The sequence below is a fragment of the Urocitellus parryii genome, chromosome 5, assembly GCF_045843805.1.
Source record: "Urocitellus parryii isolate mUroPar1 chromosome 5, mUroPar1.hap1, whole genome shotgun sequence".
Taxonomy (NCBI): Eukaryota; Metazoa; Chordata; class Mammalia; order Rodentia; family Sciuridae; genus Urocitellus; species Urocitellus parryii.
This window is the reverse complement of record NC_135535.1, coordinates 130,677,057-130,700,997: the sequence shown is the minus strand read 5'-3', so window position 1 is coordinate 130,700,997 and position 23,941 is coordinate 130,677,057. Positions and strand designations below refer to the sequence as shown.

General features: G+C 35.8%; 1 protein-coding gene and 1 non-coding gene across 2 annotated transcripts; both read right to left on the bottom strand.

Annotated features, from left to right (window-relative positions):
- Positions 1–23,853, bottom strand: LOC113198197 (mitochondrial import inner membrane translocase subunit Tim23). Its single transcript, XM_026410853.1, has 7 exons — positions 23,611–23,853; positions 22,385–22,443; positions 17,102–17,195; positions 16,775–16,859; positions 14,401–14,459; positions 12,041–12,151; positions 1–385 (listed from the first exon to the last, which is right to left on the bottom strand). Exons 1-7 carry the CDS (start codon positions 23,714–23,716, stop codon positions 270–272), a joined length of 630 nt encoding a protein of 209 aa, XP_026266638.1. The 5' UTR covers positions 23,717–23,853; the 3' UTR covers positions 1–269.
- Positions 14,910–15,113, bottom strand: LOC113198207 (small nucleolar RNA SNORA74). Its single transcript, XR_003302815.1, has one exon. It is a non-coding gene; the product is annotated as a small nucleolar RNA SNORA74 (small nucleolar RNA).
- Positions 23,854–23,941: the final 88 nt, after the last annotated feature.

Below are 23,941 nucleotides of genomic sequence, written 5' to 3'. Positions count from 1 at the left end.
TAAGTGGTTTTCTAGGTCAAGGAGTAGGAGAGAGAACAGGTGCAATATCTTCTCCAAAGGAGAAGAGAACCAACCACATTACTCAGTGAGTCACCAAAGGGTTTTGCCTTTAAGGGCAAGAAGAAATGCCAGTCCTGATCTTTATCACAGCAAATCGGAATCTCCAATTTCTCAAACTAATAGTAGGTAGAAGAGAAGGTAACTCCAGACTGATTAATTGGTCTAGATGACTACTGAAATGTCCTACATTCATCAGTTGGTAAAAATCTTCAGAGTGACTGTTGAAGAAAGGAACCTTTCATGTGTTCCCAGTTATTATACAGTGCATAGAGGCTGGTAAGTGTTAGTCCTGCCAGACCACCTCGTGCCACACCTCGAAGACCACCTGGGAGAGAAGGGAGAGAAAAATAATGAAATAGCTTTATATTGTATAGTGTCCTAAAATGAAAATACATAAATTATGGGGTTACACTTGTTTAAAACATTCAATCTCAACATAGGATTAAATTTAGATAAACTGGTTTCTCAGACATATTTAAAGTCTGGTTGATAAATTCTCAAAACCATTATTTAATACACATACTTTTTTTTTGTATTTCAACATTCACAGCCCTTTTCACTTTCAATTTAACAATTTGTAGCTACCAGGATTAATAGGTTCATTTATCTCAATTCAGGTAGTAACTGTTGGTTCTGGATATAAGACCTTGTGTTTATTATTTCTGAAGTTCTTGAAAGTTCTTTTCTGCTAGTCATACAGTTTAAAATTTTACTACCATTTAAATTCAATGAATTTAAACTATAATGTAAATAAGGTGAATACTTTGTGGAAAAATAGCAGCCTTTGGACTCTGAACAGGTTCTCCAAGTATTAACTTTGAGGACTCAGAAGGAGTAATGGCTAAGATGGTGGTGCTAATGTAAATAGCAACCCCCAGCACTGATGTGTCACTCTCCTACAACTGATGAGCCAGAGTCACCCAGCTTTACTGTACTGGGGGGGGGGGGATCATGAGTCAGACTTTAAACTACTTCTTTTTGACAACGAAGGAATACTTGTGGAAAAAGATTTCCTTTGAAATGCAGAAACAAAAATGTTTCAGTCACTTGAAACAAGCAGCAACCACACAGAAATTTCCCAACATAGAAAAAGCCCCAACTTTATGGTTACATCAGCTTTAATAAATAGCTTTTATGTGGTAAAGAGAAACCAAATTAAGAAGCTCCACAGAAATGGGAGTTCCCAAAGACACTTAAAAGAGAATGTGATTCTCTTGCAGTTCCACAAACATGGACTTCAGGTAGCCCACTGTGTTTCTGCAGAGTATTTGTCCTAGTTGTGGTGGATCTTATTACCTTTGAAGTCTATGCCAGTCAGTTCTGTGAAATTCATTAACATCACTTCAGAAGTAACCATTTCTGCAGTGAGTGTACTACCAAATGGTTGCAGCTGATAGATTGGAGGGCCACTCCCTGCAGGAATCTTTCTAGTCTGAAAACTTCTGATATCTGACCTGCTTAAGTTCTCAGGCTTCTACTATGAAATGTCTTAATTATCTCTCTTAAGCAGACTCAAACAAATTTTTTTTTTTTTTTCAGGTCTGTGTGTAAGATCAAAACATTTTTAAAAAGCCCCACAAATCAAAGTCCACATCATCCCTATCTTGTTACATTTAGACTGTAGACATGGCAGTTGAATTTGCAACTGTACCCAGTGTTGTTTAGAAAATATAATAAAGCTGTAAAATAACGTACACTTATCCTGTTGACTTAAAATAATATGTTTAGTTTAATAGGGATCTCATGCCTTTGACTAATAATAGGTCAAGAGAAAGCTGTAGGGCTGAAAGGAAACTATAATTAGACCAAATTCCTAAAATGGAACAAAACTGAAGCATGGGAGAATACACACCTGCATTACTATGGTTCAGTTATTAGACCTAAACTTTTGAAATGTATAAAGGTTCTCTAAAGGAGGCAGCCAAAATAATAACACTTCAAACTCCTTTCTGAATCAACCAGAAAACAAAAGCAAAGTTCCCCTCATTATTATTTATTAGTAGAAAAGTGGCAAGAGGGCAGTTAATTGAAAATACAGTAGTTTTGGAGATACTTTTCCATGATGATTCAACTTTACACATTCATTACAGATCCAAAAGACTGCTCACTTGACTTGGAAAGACCTAAAACCATTTTTTCCAGCTGACCCTTTGTTCAGCTGGAACAAAGTGCTCTAAGAACATGGCTTCTATTTGGCCCTTGTGGAAGAATTTTCACACTAGTTCTCAAGTAACAAGCTTCCACATGTATTCTCTTTGATACAGAAATCCTCTGATGCAGAAATTGGGAGTTACATAACAACAATGGGATCTATAAGGCTTTAAGATCTTTAGGATACTAGTGTACCTTAAGTGTCCCTTAAGAATAATTTATATCCCAGAAAGCAATTTCTTCAACCAAAACAAAAGCTAAGTTCAATTCAGTGTAATAAGCTCTTTAAAGGTTAGAGAAAAGTTAACTCAAGCAAAAAGACACTATAAACATATGCAATGTAAGATTTCTATTTACCACATAGCTAATCTTGACCCATGTTTTAACTCTTTTCAGTAATTTCAGGGTTTCCCAACTGGTCAATTTGTTAAGTTTTAAGGGTCTCTGTTTTAAGTTCTCTAATTAAACAACTTCTGCCCAACTAAATACAGGAATTTGATCATCAAATATACTTGTGTTGAAGATGGCGTAAGCAAATAAGGTCAATGGTCAATCTATACAGAGCAAAGCAAATAAGACTTGTGTTTCAGTTTTACTTCCTATCTTTTGGATCCTCACATAACTTTTCCAGAGAGAAAGAACAAATAATGGTTTTTGTAAACATGGGAAAATAAGAATCAGAATATTTAAGTGTAGGTGCTTCTTATATAATTATTTAAATGTACCTACTTAAAAAAAGTCAAAACACCCAGTGATTTGGAAGGCTGGGACTATGGCTTACTGTTTAAGTGCCCCTGGGTAAAATCCCCAATACCCAGAGATGGGGTGGTAGGCAGGGGTAGTGAGTGGAAACACATCCTTAGTTCTCAGACACTGAACAGACAGGCAGCAGTTGCCAACAACAGTTAGTGGCTCCTGCTGCACAGAAACAGTCTTAACTTACATATTACTAGACACCATTTTGGGGGAGGGGGTTGTTTAATTGTTTTAAATTTTGTATTTTTAAAAATTACGGAGGTGTATGTAGCTGAATGGTAAAGTGTATGCCTCAGCATGCACAAGGCTCTCAGTTTAATAACCAGCATCCAAAGAAAGAAATGAAATTGTAGTATAATACACAAAATTTATCATCTTAACTTTTTAAGAACATAAGTAGCATTAAGTACATTTGCACTATTATGCTATTATCACCAATGTTCACTGCCAGAGTAACTCTTCGTCTTTCAAAACTGAAACTTTGTATCCATTAAAAAAATACTGCTCACTTCCCATTCCTGGCAACCACTACTATACTTTTATGTCTCTTTGACTTGATTATTCTAAATTCTCATATAAGTAGAATCACACAATATTTGTACTTTTGAGACTGAATTACTTCACTTGGCATCATGTCCTTTAAGGCTAATCCATGCTGTAGCAGGCAAGAGAATTTCCTTCTTTTTAAAGGCTGAATAATATTCTCTTGTCCAATATACCACTTTTTGAGTATCCATTCATCCATCAAATGATTAATAGATACTTGAGTATATACCTATTGGCTATTGTGAATAATGTTAGAAACTAAACAGTATTGAAATTTAAAGAATCATGAAATCAAACCCTAAGAGTTAAATCAAAACAGCTTGTGTAAAGATCAAATATCAAATATCAAATTAAGATAGAGGACAGAAAAGGAATTAACATTCATTGAATTATACTTTCAGATATAAGCACTTATTGTAACTTGTTTCACAACCCTCAAAGTAATAATATGGGTGAGCCCATTATTAAGATGACCTTTTACAAAAAGTCATGTAGCTGGTGAGATTCTAAAAAATTTCATTACATTTCTGTCTTAAATGGCTGAATTAACTACATATTCTCTATATTCAGGCTTTTTGATAAATATCTTTATTTGCTGGATTGTTGGATTATACATTAAACACCCGATTAGCTGACTTATTCTGGTTTTTTGGTAATTCATCCACCACAAATATCAGGTAGTGTTTCTATTCCATAAATCTTTAGAGGAAGTCTCCAAAGGATTACAAACCCCAAGTTTTCTTGAGAAAAGGTTTTTTTTTCCCCCTTCTATATTAAAAATGGAATTTACTTGTAATTTTATGTTTAAAAGCTCAAAATAATTTCTTGTAACATATGTATGTAAGTACACATAAGTAGAGCTTCCATGTATAGGAGGAGAGTAGATTAATTACCTTTTATGCTCATGAAAAGTTTATCTTGTGTTATGATATAGATGTGAGGTATCCCTCCAAAATTACACAGCTGAGACAATGCAAGATGGTTCCCAGGAGAAATGATTGGGTTCTAACAGTCTTGACCCAATCAGTGAATTGATCCACTGCAAGGGATTAAGTGGTACGGTGTGGCTGGAGGAGGTGGGAATTGGGGTGTGGCTCTGGGGTATATATTTGTATATGGGAAGTGGAATCACTCTGCTTCCTGATGATGTGAGCCGCTTCCCTCCACCATGACATTCTGCCTCACCTTGAATGGAGCCAGTCTTCTATGGACTAAGACCTCTGAAACCGTGAGCCCTCAAGTAAACTTTTCCTCCTCTATAATTGTGCTGGTTGGGTCCTTTTAGTCACAGCAGTGAAACAGCTGATTAAAATACCTTGGCACAGGAAAACCTTGTTAAAAACCTAGAAAATATTTCCACATTGAAAATATTCACTGGAAGACAAATTTAAAACTTAATTGACAGCACAAGGATGGTACACAGCCCTAAGTTTTTTTGGTGCACACTATGTTTAAAAAATTAAGTATTTTGCCAGCCCAGTTGCCCATGCCCTTAATCCCAGGAAGTTGAGGCAAGAGGGTTCAAAGTTCAAGAACAGCCTCAGCAACTTAGTGAAACCCTGTCTCAAAATAAAAAGCAAAAAAGAACTGGGGATTTAGGTTAGTGCAACTGTGACCCTGGATTCAATCTTAGTACCAAAAAAAGTATTTTAAAACCAGGAACTTCACACAAAAATCTGAGATTACAATTTCTTTGGAATAAATGGAAGGCTTCTTGCTGAAGCTCAGTGGAAGGTACTTCTAGCCCAATGCAAGGATATGGAAATTTGAGGTCCGTTCCATACCATCCCTTATTTTCCAACATAAGGTAAGCCATTATGGCATTTCCTGTATTACAACAGCCCTCATTATAATAATGCACTGAATTAGGATCTAACTTAAAACATATTTCTAACAAGAGAGAGAAGAAAAGGCTAAATATTTGATGTTAAGCCAAAGATATGGGAACCTAACATTGTGTGAAGGACTACAGTGGTAACACAATGGGGGAAACCTCCAACCTAGATCAGGAAGATAAAGATTTTGGCTCAAAAGAGAAAAAGTAAAAAGAACACCCATGAATTCTATGTCAAGTGACAAGTAGATTCTAATGTTTATCACAACTGTGGAACAGAGGAGGTAAATACACTGCTGACACAGAGTTCTAACATCACTTCATAGTTACTGATTTAGTTTAGCTCAACCACACTGGCAATCATTCTGGCAAAGGCCAATTAGGTTCTTTTTTTTTTTTTTTTTTAAAGAGAGAGTGAGAGAGGAGAGAGAATTTTTTTTTTAATATTTATTTTTTTTTAGTTCTCGGCGGACACAACATCTTTGTTTGTATGTGGTGCTGAGGATCGAACCCGGGCCGCACGCATGCCAGGCGAGCGCGCTACCGCTTGAGCCACATCCCCAGCCCCCAATTAGGTTCTTTTACCAATTTTTGGTTTAAAATATTAAAGATCTTCCCTGACCATGTGCCTTCTGTGACCTTTGGACATCCTTGATGGAACAGTTAAAGAATGCTCACTTTTCCATGGGTTTGGCTCACTCTTCAAAACTCAGTCTTATCTCAAGGCTATCACTCCCTCTGGCTTTGAGGATGTGGCCAGTCCCTGGGGAGATGAGGATCAGTAAGTCACAGCAGGTTGTTAGAACAGAGCTTTCTTTGTTCTTTTTTCGGCGGACACAACATCTTTGTTTGTATGTGGTGCTGAGGATGGAACCCAGGCCTCACGCATGCCAGGCAAGTGCGCTACTGCTTGAGCCACATCCCCAGCCCCGCTTTCTTTGTTCTAACTTGCATTTAAGTAACCCCACTGGAAATAAGACTTTGGGAGTCTCACCTGTGGAGAGGATGCTCTGCCCAGGACTCCCAGTTGGGACCCTGAAAAGTTGCCCTGGGGCTCCCCAGCTATATGACTTCAGGTGTTGGTGTTTCCCCCAATTTGGTGATATATTTTCTTCCCTTTCTGTCTCATGTACCACTTTTGCTTCCATATTATTGCTAAAATAAATGCTACATTGTATAAAGAGAGTGTCTTTATTGTCTATTGGATCTGACCTGCCAAATTCAGCAGCTGCACACATATGCAATGCTTTATAATGTTACAATGACCTAGCTATCCCATTCCTTAGTATTTGAAAGAACTAAAACCAGCATACTGCAGTGATACATGCCTATCAGTGTTTATAGCAGCACAATTCACAACAGTCAAGTTATGGAACCAACCCAGGTGCCTACCAACAGAGGAACAGATAAAGAAAACATGTATATACACAACGCAGTTTTACTCATCCATAAAGAATAAAATTATGACATTTGCTGGTAAATGGATGGAACTGGAAAACATCATCCTAAGTCAAAGAAGCTAGACTCAGAAAGTCGAAGAGGATAATGTCCTTTCACATGCAGAAGCTAGGAAGAAATACAGAATTAAAAAAAAAAAAGCGGGGGTGGGAGGCAAAGGGGTAATCCCATAAAAATTCCTAGAAGAGAGTACAGTAGAGGAAAGGGGGATGGGAGGAAAAGAGAAAATATTGGGGAATGAAATGGAGTCAATTATATGCATGTATAAATATATCAAAATGAATCCCAGTATTACACTTTTTAATAAAAACATTAAAAAGAAAAATACCCTTAATCCTTGGGGAACAGCTAATTCTTGCGGACCTGAAATATTTCCAACATCCAGTGTACTCTTCAAAAACAAAAATCTGAAATAATCAGGTGTGGTGGTGAACACCTGAATTCCACAGCACAGGAGGCTGAGGCAGAGGGTCTTGAGTTGAAAGCCAGCCTCAGCAAAGGTGAGGTGCTAACCAACTCAGTGAGGCTGTCTCTAAATAAAATACAAAATAGAGCTGGGAATATGGCTCAGTGGTTTAGAGTCAATCCCTGGTACCCCCACCAAAAACAACCCCCCCCCCAAACCAAACCAAACCAAAAAACCTGAAAGGTGGTGGGGGAGGAAAGGAAAGGAGCTTGGTATAAAGTTTCAACATAGTAGGTTTGTAAGCATTTTAGTGGAAAGAATGATCATGTGGACAAACACATAAGAAAATGGGAAATTGTCAGACCAAAGAGAAGCTAGGTTAAAGAACCCTGATGATGTGATTTTTAGTTCAGGTCTGATGTTTCTTTGATAAACTGTGTAATATTTTCCAAAGCATGCGAAATGCCATTACTAGATTCCCTGTGGCATATACGAATCCATTTAATAATGTCCATGTTCTATCAGAACAAGAACAGCTATGGTTTTGCTATAATCAGTTAGCTCAGGAGTGGCCTAGTTACTTATTTTCAGGGAACAAGGTCTCAGAAGTTAAAAGATATAGCAATCCTTGCTGCCCTCTCAAAGCCCTAATTAACAAATCTTATGCTTTCCATAACAAAATCAGTTTGTAAAAGCAAAGTAGAAGGATATACAAATCCAGTTCTTCAAATTATGTAATAATACTGAGTCACTGTTAAAAGGTTCTATTTATCAATATCTAAACTGAACAACAGGCCTTTAGAATTAAATTTCACATGCCAAAAAGAATTTCTTGATGACTTTTTCTTTGGGGGGGTACCGGGGACTGAACTCAGAGTCACTTGACCACTGAGCCACATATCTACCCCTATTTTGTATTTGTCTCATTGAGTTGCTTAATGCCTCAGTTTTGCTGAGGCTGGCTTTAAACTAGTGATCCTCCTCTCTCAGCCTCCCACGCCAACTGGGATTACAGGTGTATGCCACTGTGCCCAGCTTGATGACTTCTTTGTATAATTTCTGGCATCAATATTTTTCCAATGAACAAACATTAATGTGTGTAATAGGTGAATGGCTAATTGCCATAATATATGAAGTGTTTCAATAAATCAGTTAAGGGAACAACCCAATAAAAAATGTGCACATTAGTACACACCTGTAATCACAGCTTCTGTGGAAGCTGAGATAGGAGGAATGCCAAGTTTGAGGCCAGTCTTGGCAACTTAGTAAGATGACATCTCAAAAAAAAAAAAAAAAAAAGAATGTAAATGAATGGTAGAATAACCCTGGGTTCAATTCCCAGTACTGCAAAAACAAGGATAAAGGACTTTGGGAGAAAAATACAAACAACATCTAAACAACAGAAGTTGTTCAATTTTGTAAGCAACCAGGGAAAAGGTGAGACATCAAGATTTTCCACCAAGTGTCATAATAAAAACAATGGTAAAAGTAAAAAAAGTACTTGGAGGGGCACTCTGGCTTTAGTCATTTAACATTTTCAATATGTAGATCCTCTGCTCAATAACTTGTCTTTCAACAATTGTACCTTAATGTAGAAAACTGTGTAGTATGGGGCCTCAAGAAGGTAATATTTGAATACAGACAAATGAGGGATAATGTCAGGTACAATATCTAGAAAGAATGTTTTAAGGGAACAGCCAAAAGTGGGTGTTAAAAGGCAACAGGAAGAGCAGTCAAATCTGGAACCTGAAGTGGCAAGGGCACAAATCATGTAGATGATTTGAGCATCAGAGACCACTGTAAAGAATATGGACTAATTAGACTTTTGATTCTTCTAAATATTAGAATTTCCATTAAATCATAAGCTTTAAAGTGTCTATTGTAACTCCCAGCAAATTTAAACATTCACCCGTCCTGAGTAGTGTATATATATGTTAACTTTGGGTTTAGAAACCCTCTGAAACTTTCATGGGATCCTTCCAGAGTTCTAGAACATTCCCCATCACCCACAGAAAAGCAATCACCCAAATGACTAAGTATCACTGGAAACAAAACAAACAAAAAAGTCCTAAAATGACAGTATAATGGAGAGTAAGAAACAAATGAGATGTTTTAATGAGTTCGGTCTTCCCTGGAAGAGGCTGCAAATAAAGGCTGGATGGTGAGGAACCCAGGAGAGCTAGCTGCTGTGCAGAGTAACACATTCTGCTTCCACAATATAATAAAACAAAGAAAAGCAAAGCAATAAACAGTGCCTAATCATCTTTGACATCTACCCCTCCATCACCATTCCCTCATATCATCAGTTGTGAAGTTCATCACTGATCATAACGTTCTGTATTAATATTTTTCCTTGACCATTTTGACTTCTATTTCTAATCTTTTTTCTCTACTCCTTATTTCTAGCTTAATGCCCCCCAAGGATGACTCTGAAACTTTCAGTCAAAAAACTTGATACTACATTGCCTTTCAACTTAACTTTAAAATTTCTCCCTAGCCTCTCAAGCTCTAAGCCTAGACTAACCTCCCAGACATTTCTCCTAAACCTTCCTTATATGGTATCAGGTAATTAAACAGATAAATTTGAAATTCAGTCTTTTTCCCCCTACCCCCCCCCCTTAAAAACCATAGATGTACATAACATCTTTATTTTTGTCTATTTACTGTTTTTTAATGTGGTGCTAAGTATCGAATTCAGTGTCTCAAACATGGTAGGTAAGTGCTCTACCACTGAGCCACAACCCCAGCACAAAATTCTTAAGGCCCAATCCACCTATTACTCCTTTCTAAAATTTCCCTGATTTCTTGGAGGCTATTTGGTATGCTGAAAAATACTATGGGCTGTGAAGTCAGACTAGGGTTTGACTAACTTAGTTAGCCTGAATTTCGACTTGTCTATAAAAGTGACCTTTGCTACCTTCAGACACTTATAAATAAGAAAATGTATAAAAAACAAGAGACTTCCTTTCTCCCATACGTATATTTTATATAATTTTTAAGGACTTAGCAGTCTCCCTAATCTGAAGTCAATAAATGATATCTTTATTGTTTAGTTGTAGATGGAAAACACCTAAATCTTTATGTGGTGCTGAGGCTTGAATCCAGTGCCTCACACAAGCTAGGTGAGTACTCTACCAGTGAGCCACAGCCCCAGCCCCATAATATCTACTATCTTAAAAATCAAGAAATAGCAAGATAATCACATTATCTAGAAACATAAAAGAGTGAAGAATTAAAGTAATTGCCTTTCAAAATGGGGAACCAGCTAAGGTGAGAATGGTGAATGCATAGTCTCATGCATTATTGAAATCTTTTGATTTTTAAGACAATAACCTTGACTTTTAAAATTATATGTCTGACAAAAAAATATTACCAGAAGTAAGCAAAGATGTACCAACAAAATAATTAGGCAATGGATCAAGGGTAGAGCATGTGCTTAGTATATGGAACAAGGCCCCCAGGATCAATCCCCAGTCCAATAAAGAAGAAATATAGAGACCTAAATTAGGCATCGCTGGGACATTTGAGTCTAACCCACTGAACTTATACACAGAAGAGAACATAGATCTCCCAGTAAGATTCTATAGGAATAACATACACTATACTGAACTGTGCCTTTGGCTTTGTGTGTACCAGTAAACTGGGCACAATGGTGCACACCTGTTAATTCCAACAATTTAGGAGGCTAAGGCAGGAAGATCAAAAGTTTGAGGCGAGACTGGGCAACGTTGTGAGACTATCTTAAAATAAATTTAAAAAAAAAAAAGGCTGTGGCAGAGAACTTATCTAGCACATATGAAATGTGGGGTTCAAATGAATGTCCCAAACCACAAACAAGCAAAATGAAAACCAGAAAAAAAGGAAAAAAGAAATACAAAAAAATAGTAATTTTGAATATTCCATTGCTTACTCTATCTACAATAAAAAAACAAAATGAAGAAAAATATAGAAAAGAATCTTCTTCCTTTTTTCCCTGCTTTTTTTATGGTGCTGGGGATTGAACCTAGAGAAATTTTTAGCTCTTTTTAATGGCAAAACAACAATAATAACCAGGAAGTATATGACCCAACAACCCCACTTCTGGGTATATGTATAAGAGAATCAAAAACAGGGTCATAAACAGGTATTTGTGCATCCATGTTCACTGCAGTATTATTCACAATACTGAAATTCAGTAGAAGCAGCCCACAAAACCCTTGAGAGAGGAACAGATATGCAAATTGTGGCACATGGAATGGAGTATTATTCAGCCTTCAAAAAAAAAGAAATTCGGATACATACTACAACATGGATAAACCTCAAGGATATTATGCTAAGTGAAAAGCCAATCACAAAAGGACAAATGATGTACAAATTCACTTATATGAGGTACCTAGATTATCTAACTTCTTAAAATTAAAAGATTTCAATGATGCCTGAGACTACTTTACTACCATTATCACATTAGCTAATTCTCTGTTCCCAAAGGCAACTGCTTTAATTATTCACTCTTCCCTTCTGTTCAGAGAAAGTATAAGATTACCAGAGCTGGGAGAAATGGAAAGCAGGGAATAGCTGTTTAATGTGTTATCAGTTCTGGAAGATGAATAAGTTCTGGAGATTAGCTGTACAACAATGTGAGCACACAACACTATCTGTACCAAACACCTAAAGATGGTTAAGACACTAAAATTTTATGACATATTTTAAATTAAAAAAACAAAACTAAAAATAACCACAAGGTTACAGAACTACACCATATTATAAAAATACTATTACATTTTCACTGAAAACTAAAAAAGCATACAACAAGTGTATTAAGTGATAGTTCTCCATTCAGTAATACCTACCTGTACATTTATACAACATGCCTGTCATAGTTCCAGCTGCTACTGTGTTGAGGTCATCTTCTGCACCTCGTGTTTTCTCAATGATAACACCAAATGCACTATAAAGAAGAGCTAAAGGAAAAATAGAAGTGATGTTATAAAAGTGTGACTGAAAGTCAATATGGCAATAATATTTAGATAAGTAATGGAACGGTTTCTAATAGCAAAAGCCTGGCAACAAATAAAATGCCTTTGTACCATCTAACTGATACAGGAAGAAACTTTCCATACAATGAAATACTACAGTCACTTGAAACAAAAACCATTAATAAACAAAGCAAGCACATATGCACACTAGTACATGACTCTGATTGGCTATGCAAAAAATAATCTATGTAAGTTTTCAGAAGAAAAGAGTAACTATTTCTATATACTACTCCAGGAAAGCCCAAAAAGTATATTTTAAATTTTTCATTTATATGTTACCCACATATACTCAGTATATGTACTTTGGATTAAAACACCCATATATGTCTGTTATAATTAGCCAGAAGATCTAAGAAATAACTATATCCCCAATTAATAAGAGAATTACAACTCTGGACAGGGAACAGCTGGAATGCAGCCTTTGAAATGCCTCTTTAAAAACCCTCCATTCCCCCTGATGGGCAGAATCACAGCTTCTAGGACAGGATCCCCCCATGTTTGTCCTTTGCTAGCAAAGCAGTAAAACTTTTTCCTTTTTCTCATCTTTTTTTGTGTGTATAAAATTAAAAAGAAATATAAAGTTTGATTCTTGTACATGTAAAAAACTATAACATTGGCACCATTTGGTTTTACATGATTTCCCCCAAACAACCCTCAACCTCTGCTGCTTTTAGATTCCTATCAGACATGAATGCATTAACGACTTTTCTTACCCTTTCACAAAATCATAGCTATAACTGACCCTTCAACATTATACCAAACTTAAGACTTATAACTCCTTTATTATGGTATTTCATACTTCTATTAACGTTCATCTACCTGTTCAACTTACATAACTGCAAGTGAACATGAGTAGAACATTATGATTGATCATATTACAAAAAGAATACAAAGTGACAAACCCAGTGACCAGTTATCCCACTTTGCTTAGGCCCAAGAGGTTTCTTGCAATGTGGGATGTATAGTGCTAAAACTGAGAAAGTCTGAAGCAAAAGTGACAGTAACTACCCTGGGTATATAAGCAATTAAAAATTAACAAGAGATCTGGGCATGGTGGCACTTGCCTGTAATCCCAGCCGTTTGGGAGGCTGAGGCAGGAGGATTACATGTTCAAAGCCAGCCTCAGCAACTTAGAGAGGCCCTAAGCAACTAAGTGAGATCCTGTCTCAAAATAAAACGTAAAAATAGTTGGAGATATGGTTCAGTAGTTAAGCACTGCTGGGTTTAACCCCCAGTACAGAGGAATTAACAAAGGAGGTGAGGAGTTAACAAAAGAGGGTGACTGTGTGCACACACACGTTGGGCACGGTGACACAATGGGGACAGGAGAAATGTAGGCATGAGCAGCATATGGAAGTAGCTATTTATCAGAATCAAAATGTGAATCTGGCTTTAAGGTGTTCAAACACACTGCTTCTAAAGCCCACAACAAGGCTGGGATCTTAGTATATTATAAGAGGATTTTTCTACCTTTTCAATGAATTTTCTACATTTTCCCTTGTTTAATCTGCCACAAGTAAAAGATTTCTAGACATTCAGTTAAGCTCATAAATTACGAAAACCTTGTGTTAGGGCGTATGTGCCACAGGCTGGTCTATTTTAAGTCATCAATAATCAAAAGAGCCTGTCATTTATAAATAATACGTGATGAAAGTATTTGGTTCTGACTAAGCCCTACTAAATTACCTCTTACCTAGAACTGCCAATGTTTTTGTTATCTACAAAGAAACTATTGTAACTCTGGAATTAGGTCCTTGAAATCTGCTGAGCAGGTTATTAGGAAAAAAGTAATAGCACTGGACTAATCCATCATGTCTCCACTTTAGAACCTTGAACCTTTACCAACATACATAGCCCTTTGCCTCAGACCTAAATCATTTGAATTTTGTTTAGTTAAAATTTGACCTTATTTGGTGTCCTGCATGGACAAGGGAAGGCAGTGTTTAAAAGATTTTAAAACGTTTAGAAACGGTATACAGAACAGAAATAGCACCTACTATTTTATTAAATAGTTCAGGGTCTTTCTTCTAATGATATCCTACTCACCAAAGTGGATTTAAACATAATTGTTTCAAATCCTTGAACCAGAATTTTGGTTGATCAAATTGTTCATACTTATATATTCTTTCTTTGCATTATAATATGATTTATTATCAAATGAGATTTCTACTTACCCAGAGAACCTAGAGTATTAGCCCAAAGTGCACCTTGCCTAGTCACCATATTCAAAATCCTACCAGGGAAGAAAAAATCTGTATTAAGAATCCATAGTTCTGTAGTAACCTAAAAAAAAATAATAATAGCTATTTAAAATGCCTAAAGTCAAGCCTCAACATTTTCTTAATTTTGAGATACATTTTAATGCCTCCTGAGATTTCAATAAAGATGGTTTTTATGCTATATAAAATAAGGGTTAGGTTAAAATTCTCAACATTTTGGTTAAAATTCCCATATTAAATATAAAAACATTATTATACATGTATAAAAAAACAACTTTGAATAACAACTTGGAATATACTCTATATAATGTATTTTATAAAGAAACATTATAGATGAATGTGAAAATATAATTTTTACTATGACACACTGGCTTTTCTTTCTGGGAGGGGGGTATATTAACTATAAGATATGAAGTAGAACTGAACATTAACAATCATCTAACTAGAATACATGGAGGAAGTACCATGTCTGCTCCCTAACTTGAACTAAGCAGCCAAAGTGAATGCTTAGCACACTCTCAAGGAAGCAAAGTCCTGCCTTGTACCAGTGCCACATGCTACCAGAACAGTGACATAGGCAACTGGATGAAGAAGACAAGATATTCCTCTCCCAGCAGTGTAACACCATCACAGGAATGGTTCTGTCCGGATAGCTGACTACTGCTGGAAACAATGGAAATATAATAACAAAGAGTAAAAGAACTCATTAATTAACATTCCATAGTATAAAAATTTGTATTACTTCTAACAATGTTTAAAAACATTAGTATCCTCACAAACAAAAGTATTTCTAATTAAATTATTTACTAATGTTTTAAGTTCAATATTTTAAAGTTTGTAATTAGCTTTAAAAATATTAATTTTCATTATTGTATTGCCGGAGGTACTGCAAATTGGTAAAATTCTTTTGGATGCCTATTAAGCATAACTCATCCTCAGCAACCATCAGCCACAGTTATTGTGTCCCATAAGGCAGAAAAGTAGAGAAAGTATACTCAAGATCACAAAACAGTAAACAATAAAAACCACATATATCTGTTTGATTCTAATCCTATCTTCTTTTCATTATTAAATGCTGCCTCTATGTAGAAGAATGATTATAAAACTACTACTGTTTTAAAAAATAAAGTCTTGGGGCTGGGTTGTAGCTAAGCGGTAGAGCGTTCGTCTAGCATGTGAGAGGCCCTGGGTTCAATCCTCAGCACCACATGAAAACAAATAAATAAAATAAAGATATAAATAAATAAAGTCTCTTCAAAGAGACTTTTCACTTCCAAATTCATATTTAACATAATGTGAGGAATGTTTCAAAACAATACAGGAGAGGAGATGGGACATAATAAGCTGTGGCTGATGGTTGCTAGGATGAATTATGCTTCATAAGTATTCATCATGTTACTTTGTTTACTTTGGTATTAATTTAAAATTCCTCATATACAAGAAGTAAAAAAAAAATTACTGGAGCAAGGGACAAATGTTACAAAAATAAACATAAAATGCTGAAGGAGGAGGATGGTAATTTAAGTACACATAGTAATAAGAATATTAAAAGCTTCTAATTCAGTAAATCTGCTGCCATCTGCTGGCTGAATAATACATATGGAAGATGGAGTTCAAAGTGTCCTAAAAAAAACCATGAGCCAAAGAACACATATTTGTGATTCTACTTATATCAAGAATAAAAACATGCCAAACAGAACAACTTACTATTTGATAGAGACTGGTTATGTTTACTTCTTAAGCACAGTGAAGACATGTTTACTTTCTGGACCTTAAATGTACCTTCCCTTCTCTGCAAATTAAAATTCCTGAGGAAATCTTAATCTTTTAAAACTACCTCTAAGTTCTAGGAATTACATTTAAAGTTCTTTGGCTCCTCATTTCAGAAATGGAGAGTGAAGACACTAAGAAATTCAGGTAAAATGACAGACTTAGCATTACTCTTTTGAACTGCTTATTTCTTCATTACCAAGTTCTCCAGTTCTGCATGCCCCTGAATAATCCAAAGTTTATTACTAATAATTCAACTATTTGAAAAGCATGTCATACAAGCTTGGAGAATGGAATCCACATAGCTGCAAAGTTAGGCTGGTATAGCACCAGCTGACTGAGGGACACTAACTCAAAAATCACTCCTTTTAAAAGCTTACTTTCAATAATTGGATTCCTTGGTTCCTTCTATTTTGAGTAAGAAAAAAAAAACAGGAAAAAACAAAGGAAAGTATATCAATGTTCTAAACATTTGCAATCTCAGATTTGTGCCCATTACACTACGAAAGCAGAGTTAATATTCAAGGATCATTGTATCAGATGATTACATGAGACTTACTGTACATTTCTTGGTTTGGACCAGGCCATGTTCTGGGTTTCCTTCAATCCTAGCCGAAGACCATTCACTGCCCCAAATGCAGCTCCTGGTAAATCATAATAATTCATCCAAATATAGCTTTGTATTAAAAAAAACAAAACAACAACCATACTTCTGAGTAATTTTCATTTATACTTAATAGAAAAGAAGGATAAATATAAATACCCAAAAAACCCTTGAAAATATAAAAAAACCTTAAAACCAGTATTCTAATTCCTTTTCATTTTAAGCACCATCAACTTCTTAAACTGAGGACACCAAAGGAAAAAAAAATATCATTACACCCACCTGTCATACAACATCCTCCAATGGTAAGGAAGGCTAGTTCAAATCTGCCCCGTGTTTTATTAGCTCCAGTTGGTAAAATAAACTCATCCGTATCCTAGTGGAGTAATAAAGAAAACCAAGTTGAGCATCACTCAAGACATAGCACCTGAAAACTACTTTTAACTTTTCAAAGCAGTTTTTTCTAGAAAGTAAAACATTGAATTAATGCAAACTCAACTGTCTTTTTATGGGGTGGAGGGTACTGGGGATTGGGCTCCCAGCCCTATTTTGTATTTTATTTAGAGATAGGGTTTCACTGAGTTGTTTAGTGCCTCGCTTTTGCTGAGACTGGTTTTGGTTTTGAACTCGCAATCCTGCCTTGGCCTCTTGAGTTGCTGGGATTACAGGCATGTGCCACCATGTGTGGAAACCTCAACTATCTTATTTAAACAAAAATAAAATTGTCTGCAGCAATAGCAATACCTAAATCAAAGTGAAAAGAAATACATAATACATTTTGTTCTTAGGAGGGATTCTCATTTAGCACTTGTTTCCTTCAAAATATAAATCAGATAGATAATATGTAATCTGCCTTAATGACAAATCTGAGGTGACAAAGTGTAGAAAGAACAGCTTTAAAGAAAAGAACACTGAAAGCTATAAGAATTAACAGATGATAGACTGTCAAGCCTGAAGGAAAAAAGTAATTTTTGATTTTGTAGCAACTAAACCTTGAATACCATCTTACACGTGTAAGATCAAATGATCCTCAAAAAATGAGCAAGAACTATTAAAGTACAATCATCTGTATCAGTCATCAGTCATACAAGGGCAAATTATACCCTTAATAGTATTTTTTTTCCAGCTGGGGATTGAACCCAGGGCTTCATGCAAACTAGGCAAGCACACTACCACTGAATTATACCCTGACTGCATATATTCCTTTAATAACCTTAGGAAGTTATAGACCCTATTTGTAGTAAATGAATAATTAACATGAGTCCCTGGAAGATGACTCAAAATCCTGGGTTGAGAAATGCTACTGAGAGGGGCTGGGGATGTGGCTCAAGCGGTAGCGCGTTTGCCTGGCATGCGTGCGGCCCAGGTTCGATCCTCAGCACCATACAGAGATGTTGTGTCCTCCGAAAACTGAAAAATATTAAAAAATTCTCTCTCTTAAAAAAAATGCTACTGAGCGCAAAAAAATGATGATCAATTTAAGAGTCAATATACAGTTAGAAAAAAACTGTTTCATTTAAGGAAAGCTTTCCATGAAAAAATAGCTTTGGCAAATCCCCTGATGGATAGCACACAGAGTGTGCCACATTCAACATACTAAAAACCACTAAAGATCAACATTTATCCCACTCCTTGTAGCAAATACTGAACTTTGGTAAATGCATTACTAATTGGGAAAACTAGCTCTGCACTGTTTTTAATTTCTGGCTTGTGCATACAAAATACTCACCAAACACTGCAAGTAAACAAGCACATGTATTCTCATCACACAAAATGGTCAGTTGGGGAATAATAAGCAAATCTTGAGAAGATTCCATGTGATGATATACTGTACATAGTTTTTCAAATTTTGGATGCTTCTTGACATTTAAATTATAGTGATTTTAAATACGGTTATGCTGAACCTTATCAAGCAAGCTCAAGGGCATGTCAGCACAAGCTCACTCTTCAGCTGATGTCAATAAAAGCAACACTAGGCTTGGAAGCAAATGTACATCAATTCATACACAAAACTGACAGTAAAGTATATTAATACATTGAATAAAGGAGAAAATATGTTGAAAAGTTCTTGTTAAACCTGTACTGGTGACACTCTAGTTGGACACTAGTGTCACTAAAATACCATAAGTTTGTTTGTTAATACAGAAGACAAATGAATCTAAGAACAGATATCAATGAACCTGATGAAATAGAAGGCTGAGATTATGTGTCATCTTTATAATTTCATGTGAATACTACTATGGACACTGGAAATTATTTAAAGTCTCCTTGTTTTTATACCAGATATTCATATGGGCTAACAGAGAACAAGATTTATTAACATAATTTAAAAAACATTTTAGGGATGATTTAATAGTGATAATACAAAAGCAATAGCAAGAGAAAGCACAAATAAAAATTGATGCCAACACTACTATATGGTCAGCTGACGGGCACTATTTAAGATATATTTAATTTTCTAAAAGTATAGAAAAATATTTTAAAAATGTAACTTTTATTAAGGTATCATCTTTACATTTATGTTTTCCATTGTTACATGTAACATGAAGACAAAAAGGTTTAGAAAAACATTTTCAATTCTGAAGTCCCTCTAGCATCCCAGAATACACAATTTTTTTTGGTCTAACCTTACTCACTTAGCAATGTAAGATCAAAATAATATTGCATTTATAGCTAGAGTAGCACTTTAATTCTGAAGTCAACATTTAAGCAAAATACATGTTCTGTGAAATTCTGAGTAAACTGACAAGATGGGAGCTTCTAAAAATATCCACTTATTAATATTTAATAAATTTAAATGATAAATTTTCTGCAAAAACAATGAAGCTTTAAACTCACAAGGTCCTTATTAAAAACTTTTTTTTTGTTTTGTTTTGTTTAAGGACTAGGGTATAGCTCAGCAGTAGAGCACTTGCTTAGCATGCTCAAAACCTTGGGTTCAATTCCTAGAATAGGAAAAAAAAATTAAGTTACTGACATATCACTCACATACTATACTACTCATTTATTTAATGTACAATTCAATAGTTTCATTCCCCACATAGTCTCAATTGCAAGCCATTACTAGTCTACTCTTCATGCCTATATATTTGCCTATTCTGACATTTCATATAAATGGAATCATATATTAAGCGGTCTTTTGTAACTGGTTTTCTTTGATTTAGCAGGCATTTTAAGTTCATCCATGTTGTACCATGAAACAATAATTCATGTTTTAATTGCCAAATGACATTACATTATATAGATACGCCATATCTTGTCTATTCTTTCTCCTGTTAATGGACATTTGGTTTGCTTTTGATTTTTGGCTACTATGAACATTTATGTACAATTCGTGTGAACATGTTTTCAATTCTCTTGTGTGTATATCTAAGAGTAGAAATGCCAGGTCATAAGATGATTTTATTTTTAACATTTTGAAATACTGCCAGACTATTTCCAAAGCAGATTTATCATTTTACATCCCCACAAGCAAAGTATGAACGTCCAATTTCTCCACATCCTTACCAGTATTTGTTATTGTCTTTTTCATTATAGCTCCTGGTGGGCCTGAAGTAGTATTTTACTGTGGTTTTGTGACTTCAGTTTCTCTAGTTAGTGACACTGAAGTTTCATGTCATTACTTGGCATCTATACACTTTCATGAAGAAATGTCTATTTATAATTAGAATTTTATAATTGGATTGTTGTTTCATTAATGTTTTAAAAAATTTTTAAAACTAAACATTCTAACTATAAGTCCATCATCAGGTAAATGATCTGCAAATATTTTCTCCTAGTCTTTGACTACCTTTCTCCTTTCTTTTTCTTATTTTGGTACTAGGGAATGAACCCAGAGGGGTGCTTTACCTTTCAACCACATTCCCAGCCCCCAACCAGCATTTTTTTTTGAGACAGGGTCTCACTAAGTTGTTTAGGGCCTAGCTAAACTGTTTGTTTCTGCTTTTTGGTTACTATGAACATTTATGTACAATTTGTGTAAACACATTTTCAACTTATCACTCCATAAAGAACATAATATGTTGTGTTGTTAAGTCTCTAGCCTTGAACTTGTGATCCTCTACTTCAGACTCCTGAGCTGCTGGGAATACAGGCATACATTACCATGCCTGGCTCTTTCCCCTTTCTTTTAAAAAAAAAAATTGTTTTCTTTTTTTGGTGGGACTGGGGATTGAACCCAGTGCATACCAAGTCGTTTCTGCTTTTTTTTTAAAATATTCTTTTAGTTATCAGTGAACCTTTATTTATTGATATGCAGTGCTGAGAATTGAACCCAGTGCCTCACACATACTAGGCAAGTGCTCTGCCACTGAGCCACAACCCCTCGTTTCTGTTTTTGTTTTGTGTTTTTGAGACAGAATCTTGCTAAATTGCTAAGGCTAGTATCAAATCCTCCTATTTCATGTCGCTTAAATTGCTGGGATTATAGGCATGTCACTGGGTCCAGCTTTAAAAAAAAAAATCAATTTTGACTAAATTGAATCAATCAACTTTTTATTTATTACTTGTGCTTTTGGCAGCAAATGAGCTACTGCATAATCCAATCACAACTATTTATAACCATGATTTCATTCAAGAGTTTTATATCTTTAGCTCTTACATTTATAAAGTAATTTTACACTTGGAGTGTTTGTTGTTACTGTATGGAAAGCAGAACTGATTTTATATGTTAATTTTATATTCTGAGACTTTGCTGAATTCACTTATTAATTGTAACAGTTTTTTTTATTATTTATTTCACTCATTTATTTTTATGTGGTGCTGACAATCGAACCCAGGGTCTCGCATGTGGGAGGTGAGCGCTCTACAGCTGAGCCACAACCCCAGCCCTATTTTTTTTTTTGTACCTTTATTTGATTTTTAAAAGATAAGATCACATCATTTGCAAAGTGTTTCACTCTTCTTTCAATCTGCCATTTCATTCTCTTGCCTAACTGCTCTGGCTACAGGATATTAAACAGTAGTGAAGTCAGTAGAAATTGCTTTTATTACTCCTGATTTTAAAGGGGAAATAGTCCTTCACTATTGTACATGTAGATGCCATTTATTAGGTTGAAGGAATTCTCTATTATTCTGTGTGTGTGTGTTAAAATCATGAAAGGGAAATGGATTTAATCAAATGCTCTTTTTGCATCTATTGAGGTAATCGTGTGGTTTTGTCTTATATTCTTATTTTTATTATTTTATTACATACTGATATGTCACAGAACATAAACTGATATTCAGTACATTAAATTAACCTTGCTTTCCTGAGAAAGTCTTAACATTTAGCCCAGTATTCTGATACTACAAAGTGAGCTTCAAAAGCAAAATTTACTTTTATCAGGTTGCATTCCTTGTTGGTTTAACTCCCTTTAAAGGGGGTTAAATGGTTTCAAGGAGAGATACAAGCCAAGTTCTTAGGGTTTGTGAGAAAAAAAAAAAAAAAAAATGGAAACCAGAGACTTAGTATATGGCAGAATTAAGTACCTGTACTAAGTTCATGGATTAATTCAACTTGGAATTAAATAATTGAACTTTTTAAAGTGTAAGATAAAACATCAAACACTAAAATTTTAATCTTACCTGCACAAGATATCGTGGATCCACATTTAAATAAGGAGACAGAGGGTTCATACCAGTTACTAGAGAGAAAACAAGATGTTATTTGCAATAAAAATTCCCACAAGTTATTACATACAATAAACTAAGCTTCTAAGAGTTCCCTGTCTTGCAATTCTGATTTATAGGCTCCATAAATATTTTATTTACAAGCTCCATGAAATTTTGTTTTTTCTCTTTTCTTCTGTCAGTTTAGGGGCTGACTCATTCTGGAGACCCTCAATCTCAAAAAACAATGTTCATAGCAGCTCAATTCACAATAGCTAAGCTAGGGAATCAACCTAGGTGCCCTTCAACAGATGAATGGATAAAGAAAATGTAGTATACTTACACAATGGAATATTACTCAGCCATAAAGAATAAAATCATGGCATTTGCTGGTAAATGGAATCGGAGGCAAGCTAAGTGAAATAAGCCAGTCCAAAAAACCGAAAGGCTGAATGTTTTCTCTGATATTTGGTTGCTGAATCACATTGTGGGGGTGGGAGAAGTTCACTGGATGGGGGGCGCATACGTGGGGGAAGGAAGAGGGAATGAGAAAGACAGTAGAATGAACTGGACATAACTTTCCTATGTTCATATATGAATACACCACCAGTGTAACTTCACATCATGTACAACCACAAGAATGGGAAGTTATATTCAGAGAAGCATGTAAGTATATATACCTTCGTGTATTATAAGTTACCTTTAAAGTATAGCTCACTTTCCAGCTTATTTAGATGGTTTCCTGACTTTTTCCAACTCATATTTACTTCCCGACTCCACGTATTGAATGTTTGGCCCCAATAGTTACTTGGGAATTTGATTTTTTTAAAAATTCGCCAAGAAGCTAACTAATTGCTTGCTATTTGCAATACGCTATTTCCAGAAAATCTGGGCTTTTCTCTTAACTCACGACAACATATGGGAACATATGGGAATACATATAATAACAAAAAGAGACCTAGATATAAACGGAAGAAAGCATGCATCATCCCTTAAATCCGGGTCAACCACAGGTAGCTTCCCCAGGGATCTACAGTCCCCCAAAACAATGTTCATAGAAGCTCAATTTCACAATAGCTTTGAAAGAGCAGCCGGTCAGACACATTAACCTCGCTACCAGCGCTGATGCTTCCGAATGGCTCGCGTTAAGTGCAGACGCAGGAAGCAGTCAGAAATGTTCGCATACTGGGCCCGATACTTACGCGGGACGCCGGCTAAATCCGCATGCGAGTAACCTGCTCCACCGGCTCCGAAAAAACCCGCCAATCCCCCTGTAGTTTTGTTACCACTTCCCCCGCCGCCTTCCATGGTGTCTCAGGAAACTACCGTCTCGTCCCCGACCGTGCCTCAAGCCGGGGTCGAGCGCTCGGCGGTTGCTTCACCGTAGGCGCGGGGAGACCCGCGTTACCACAGCCTCCTTCACACGCTGACCTTCCGGGCGTCGATTCCCGTTAAGCACCACACTTCCGTTTTACGGCTGTGTACACCCCGGAAATCGGGAGCACCTGACGGCAGACTTCCGGTGGTGGGAAA

Coding starts and splice junctions, on each gene's coding strand:
- LOC113198197 (XM_026410853.1), bottom strand. CDS start 23,716: ATGGAAGGCGGCGGGGGAAGTGGTAACAAAACTACAGGGGGATTGGCG. Junction 22,444..23,610: donor GGATTTAGCCGGCGTCCCGC/GTAAGTATCGGG, acceptor TTTTCTCTCTAG/TAACTGGTATGAACCCTCTG. Junction 17,196..22,384: donor ATCCACGATATCTTGTGCAG/GTAAGATTAAAA, acceptor TTACTCCACTAG/GATACGGATGAGTTTATTTT.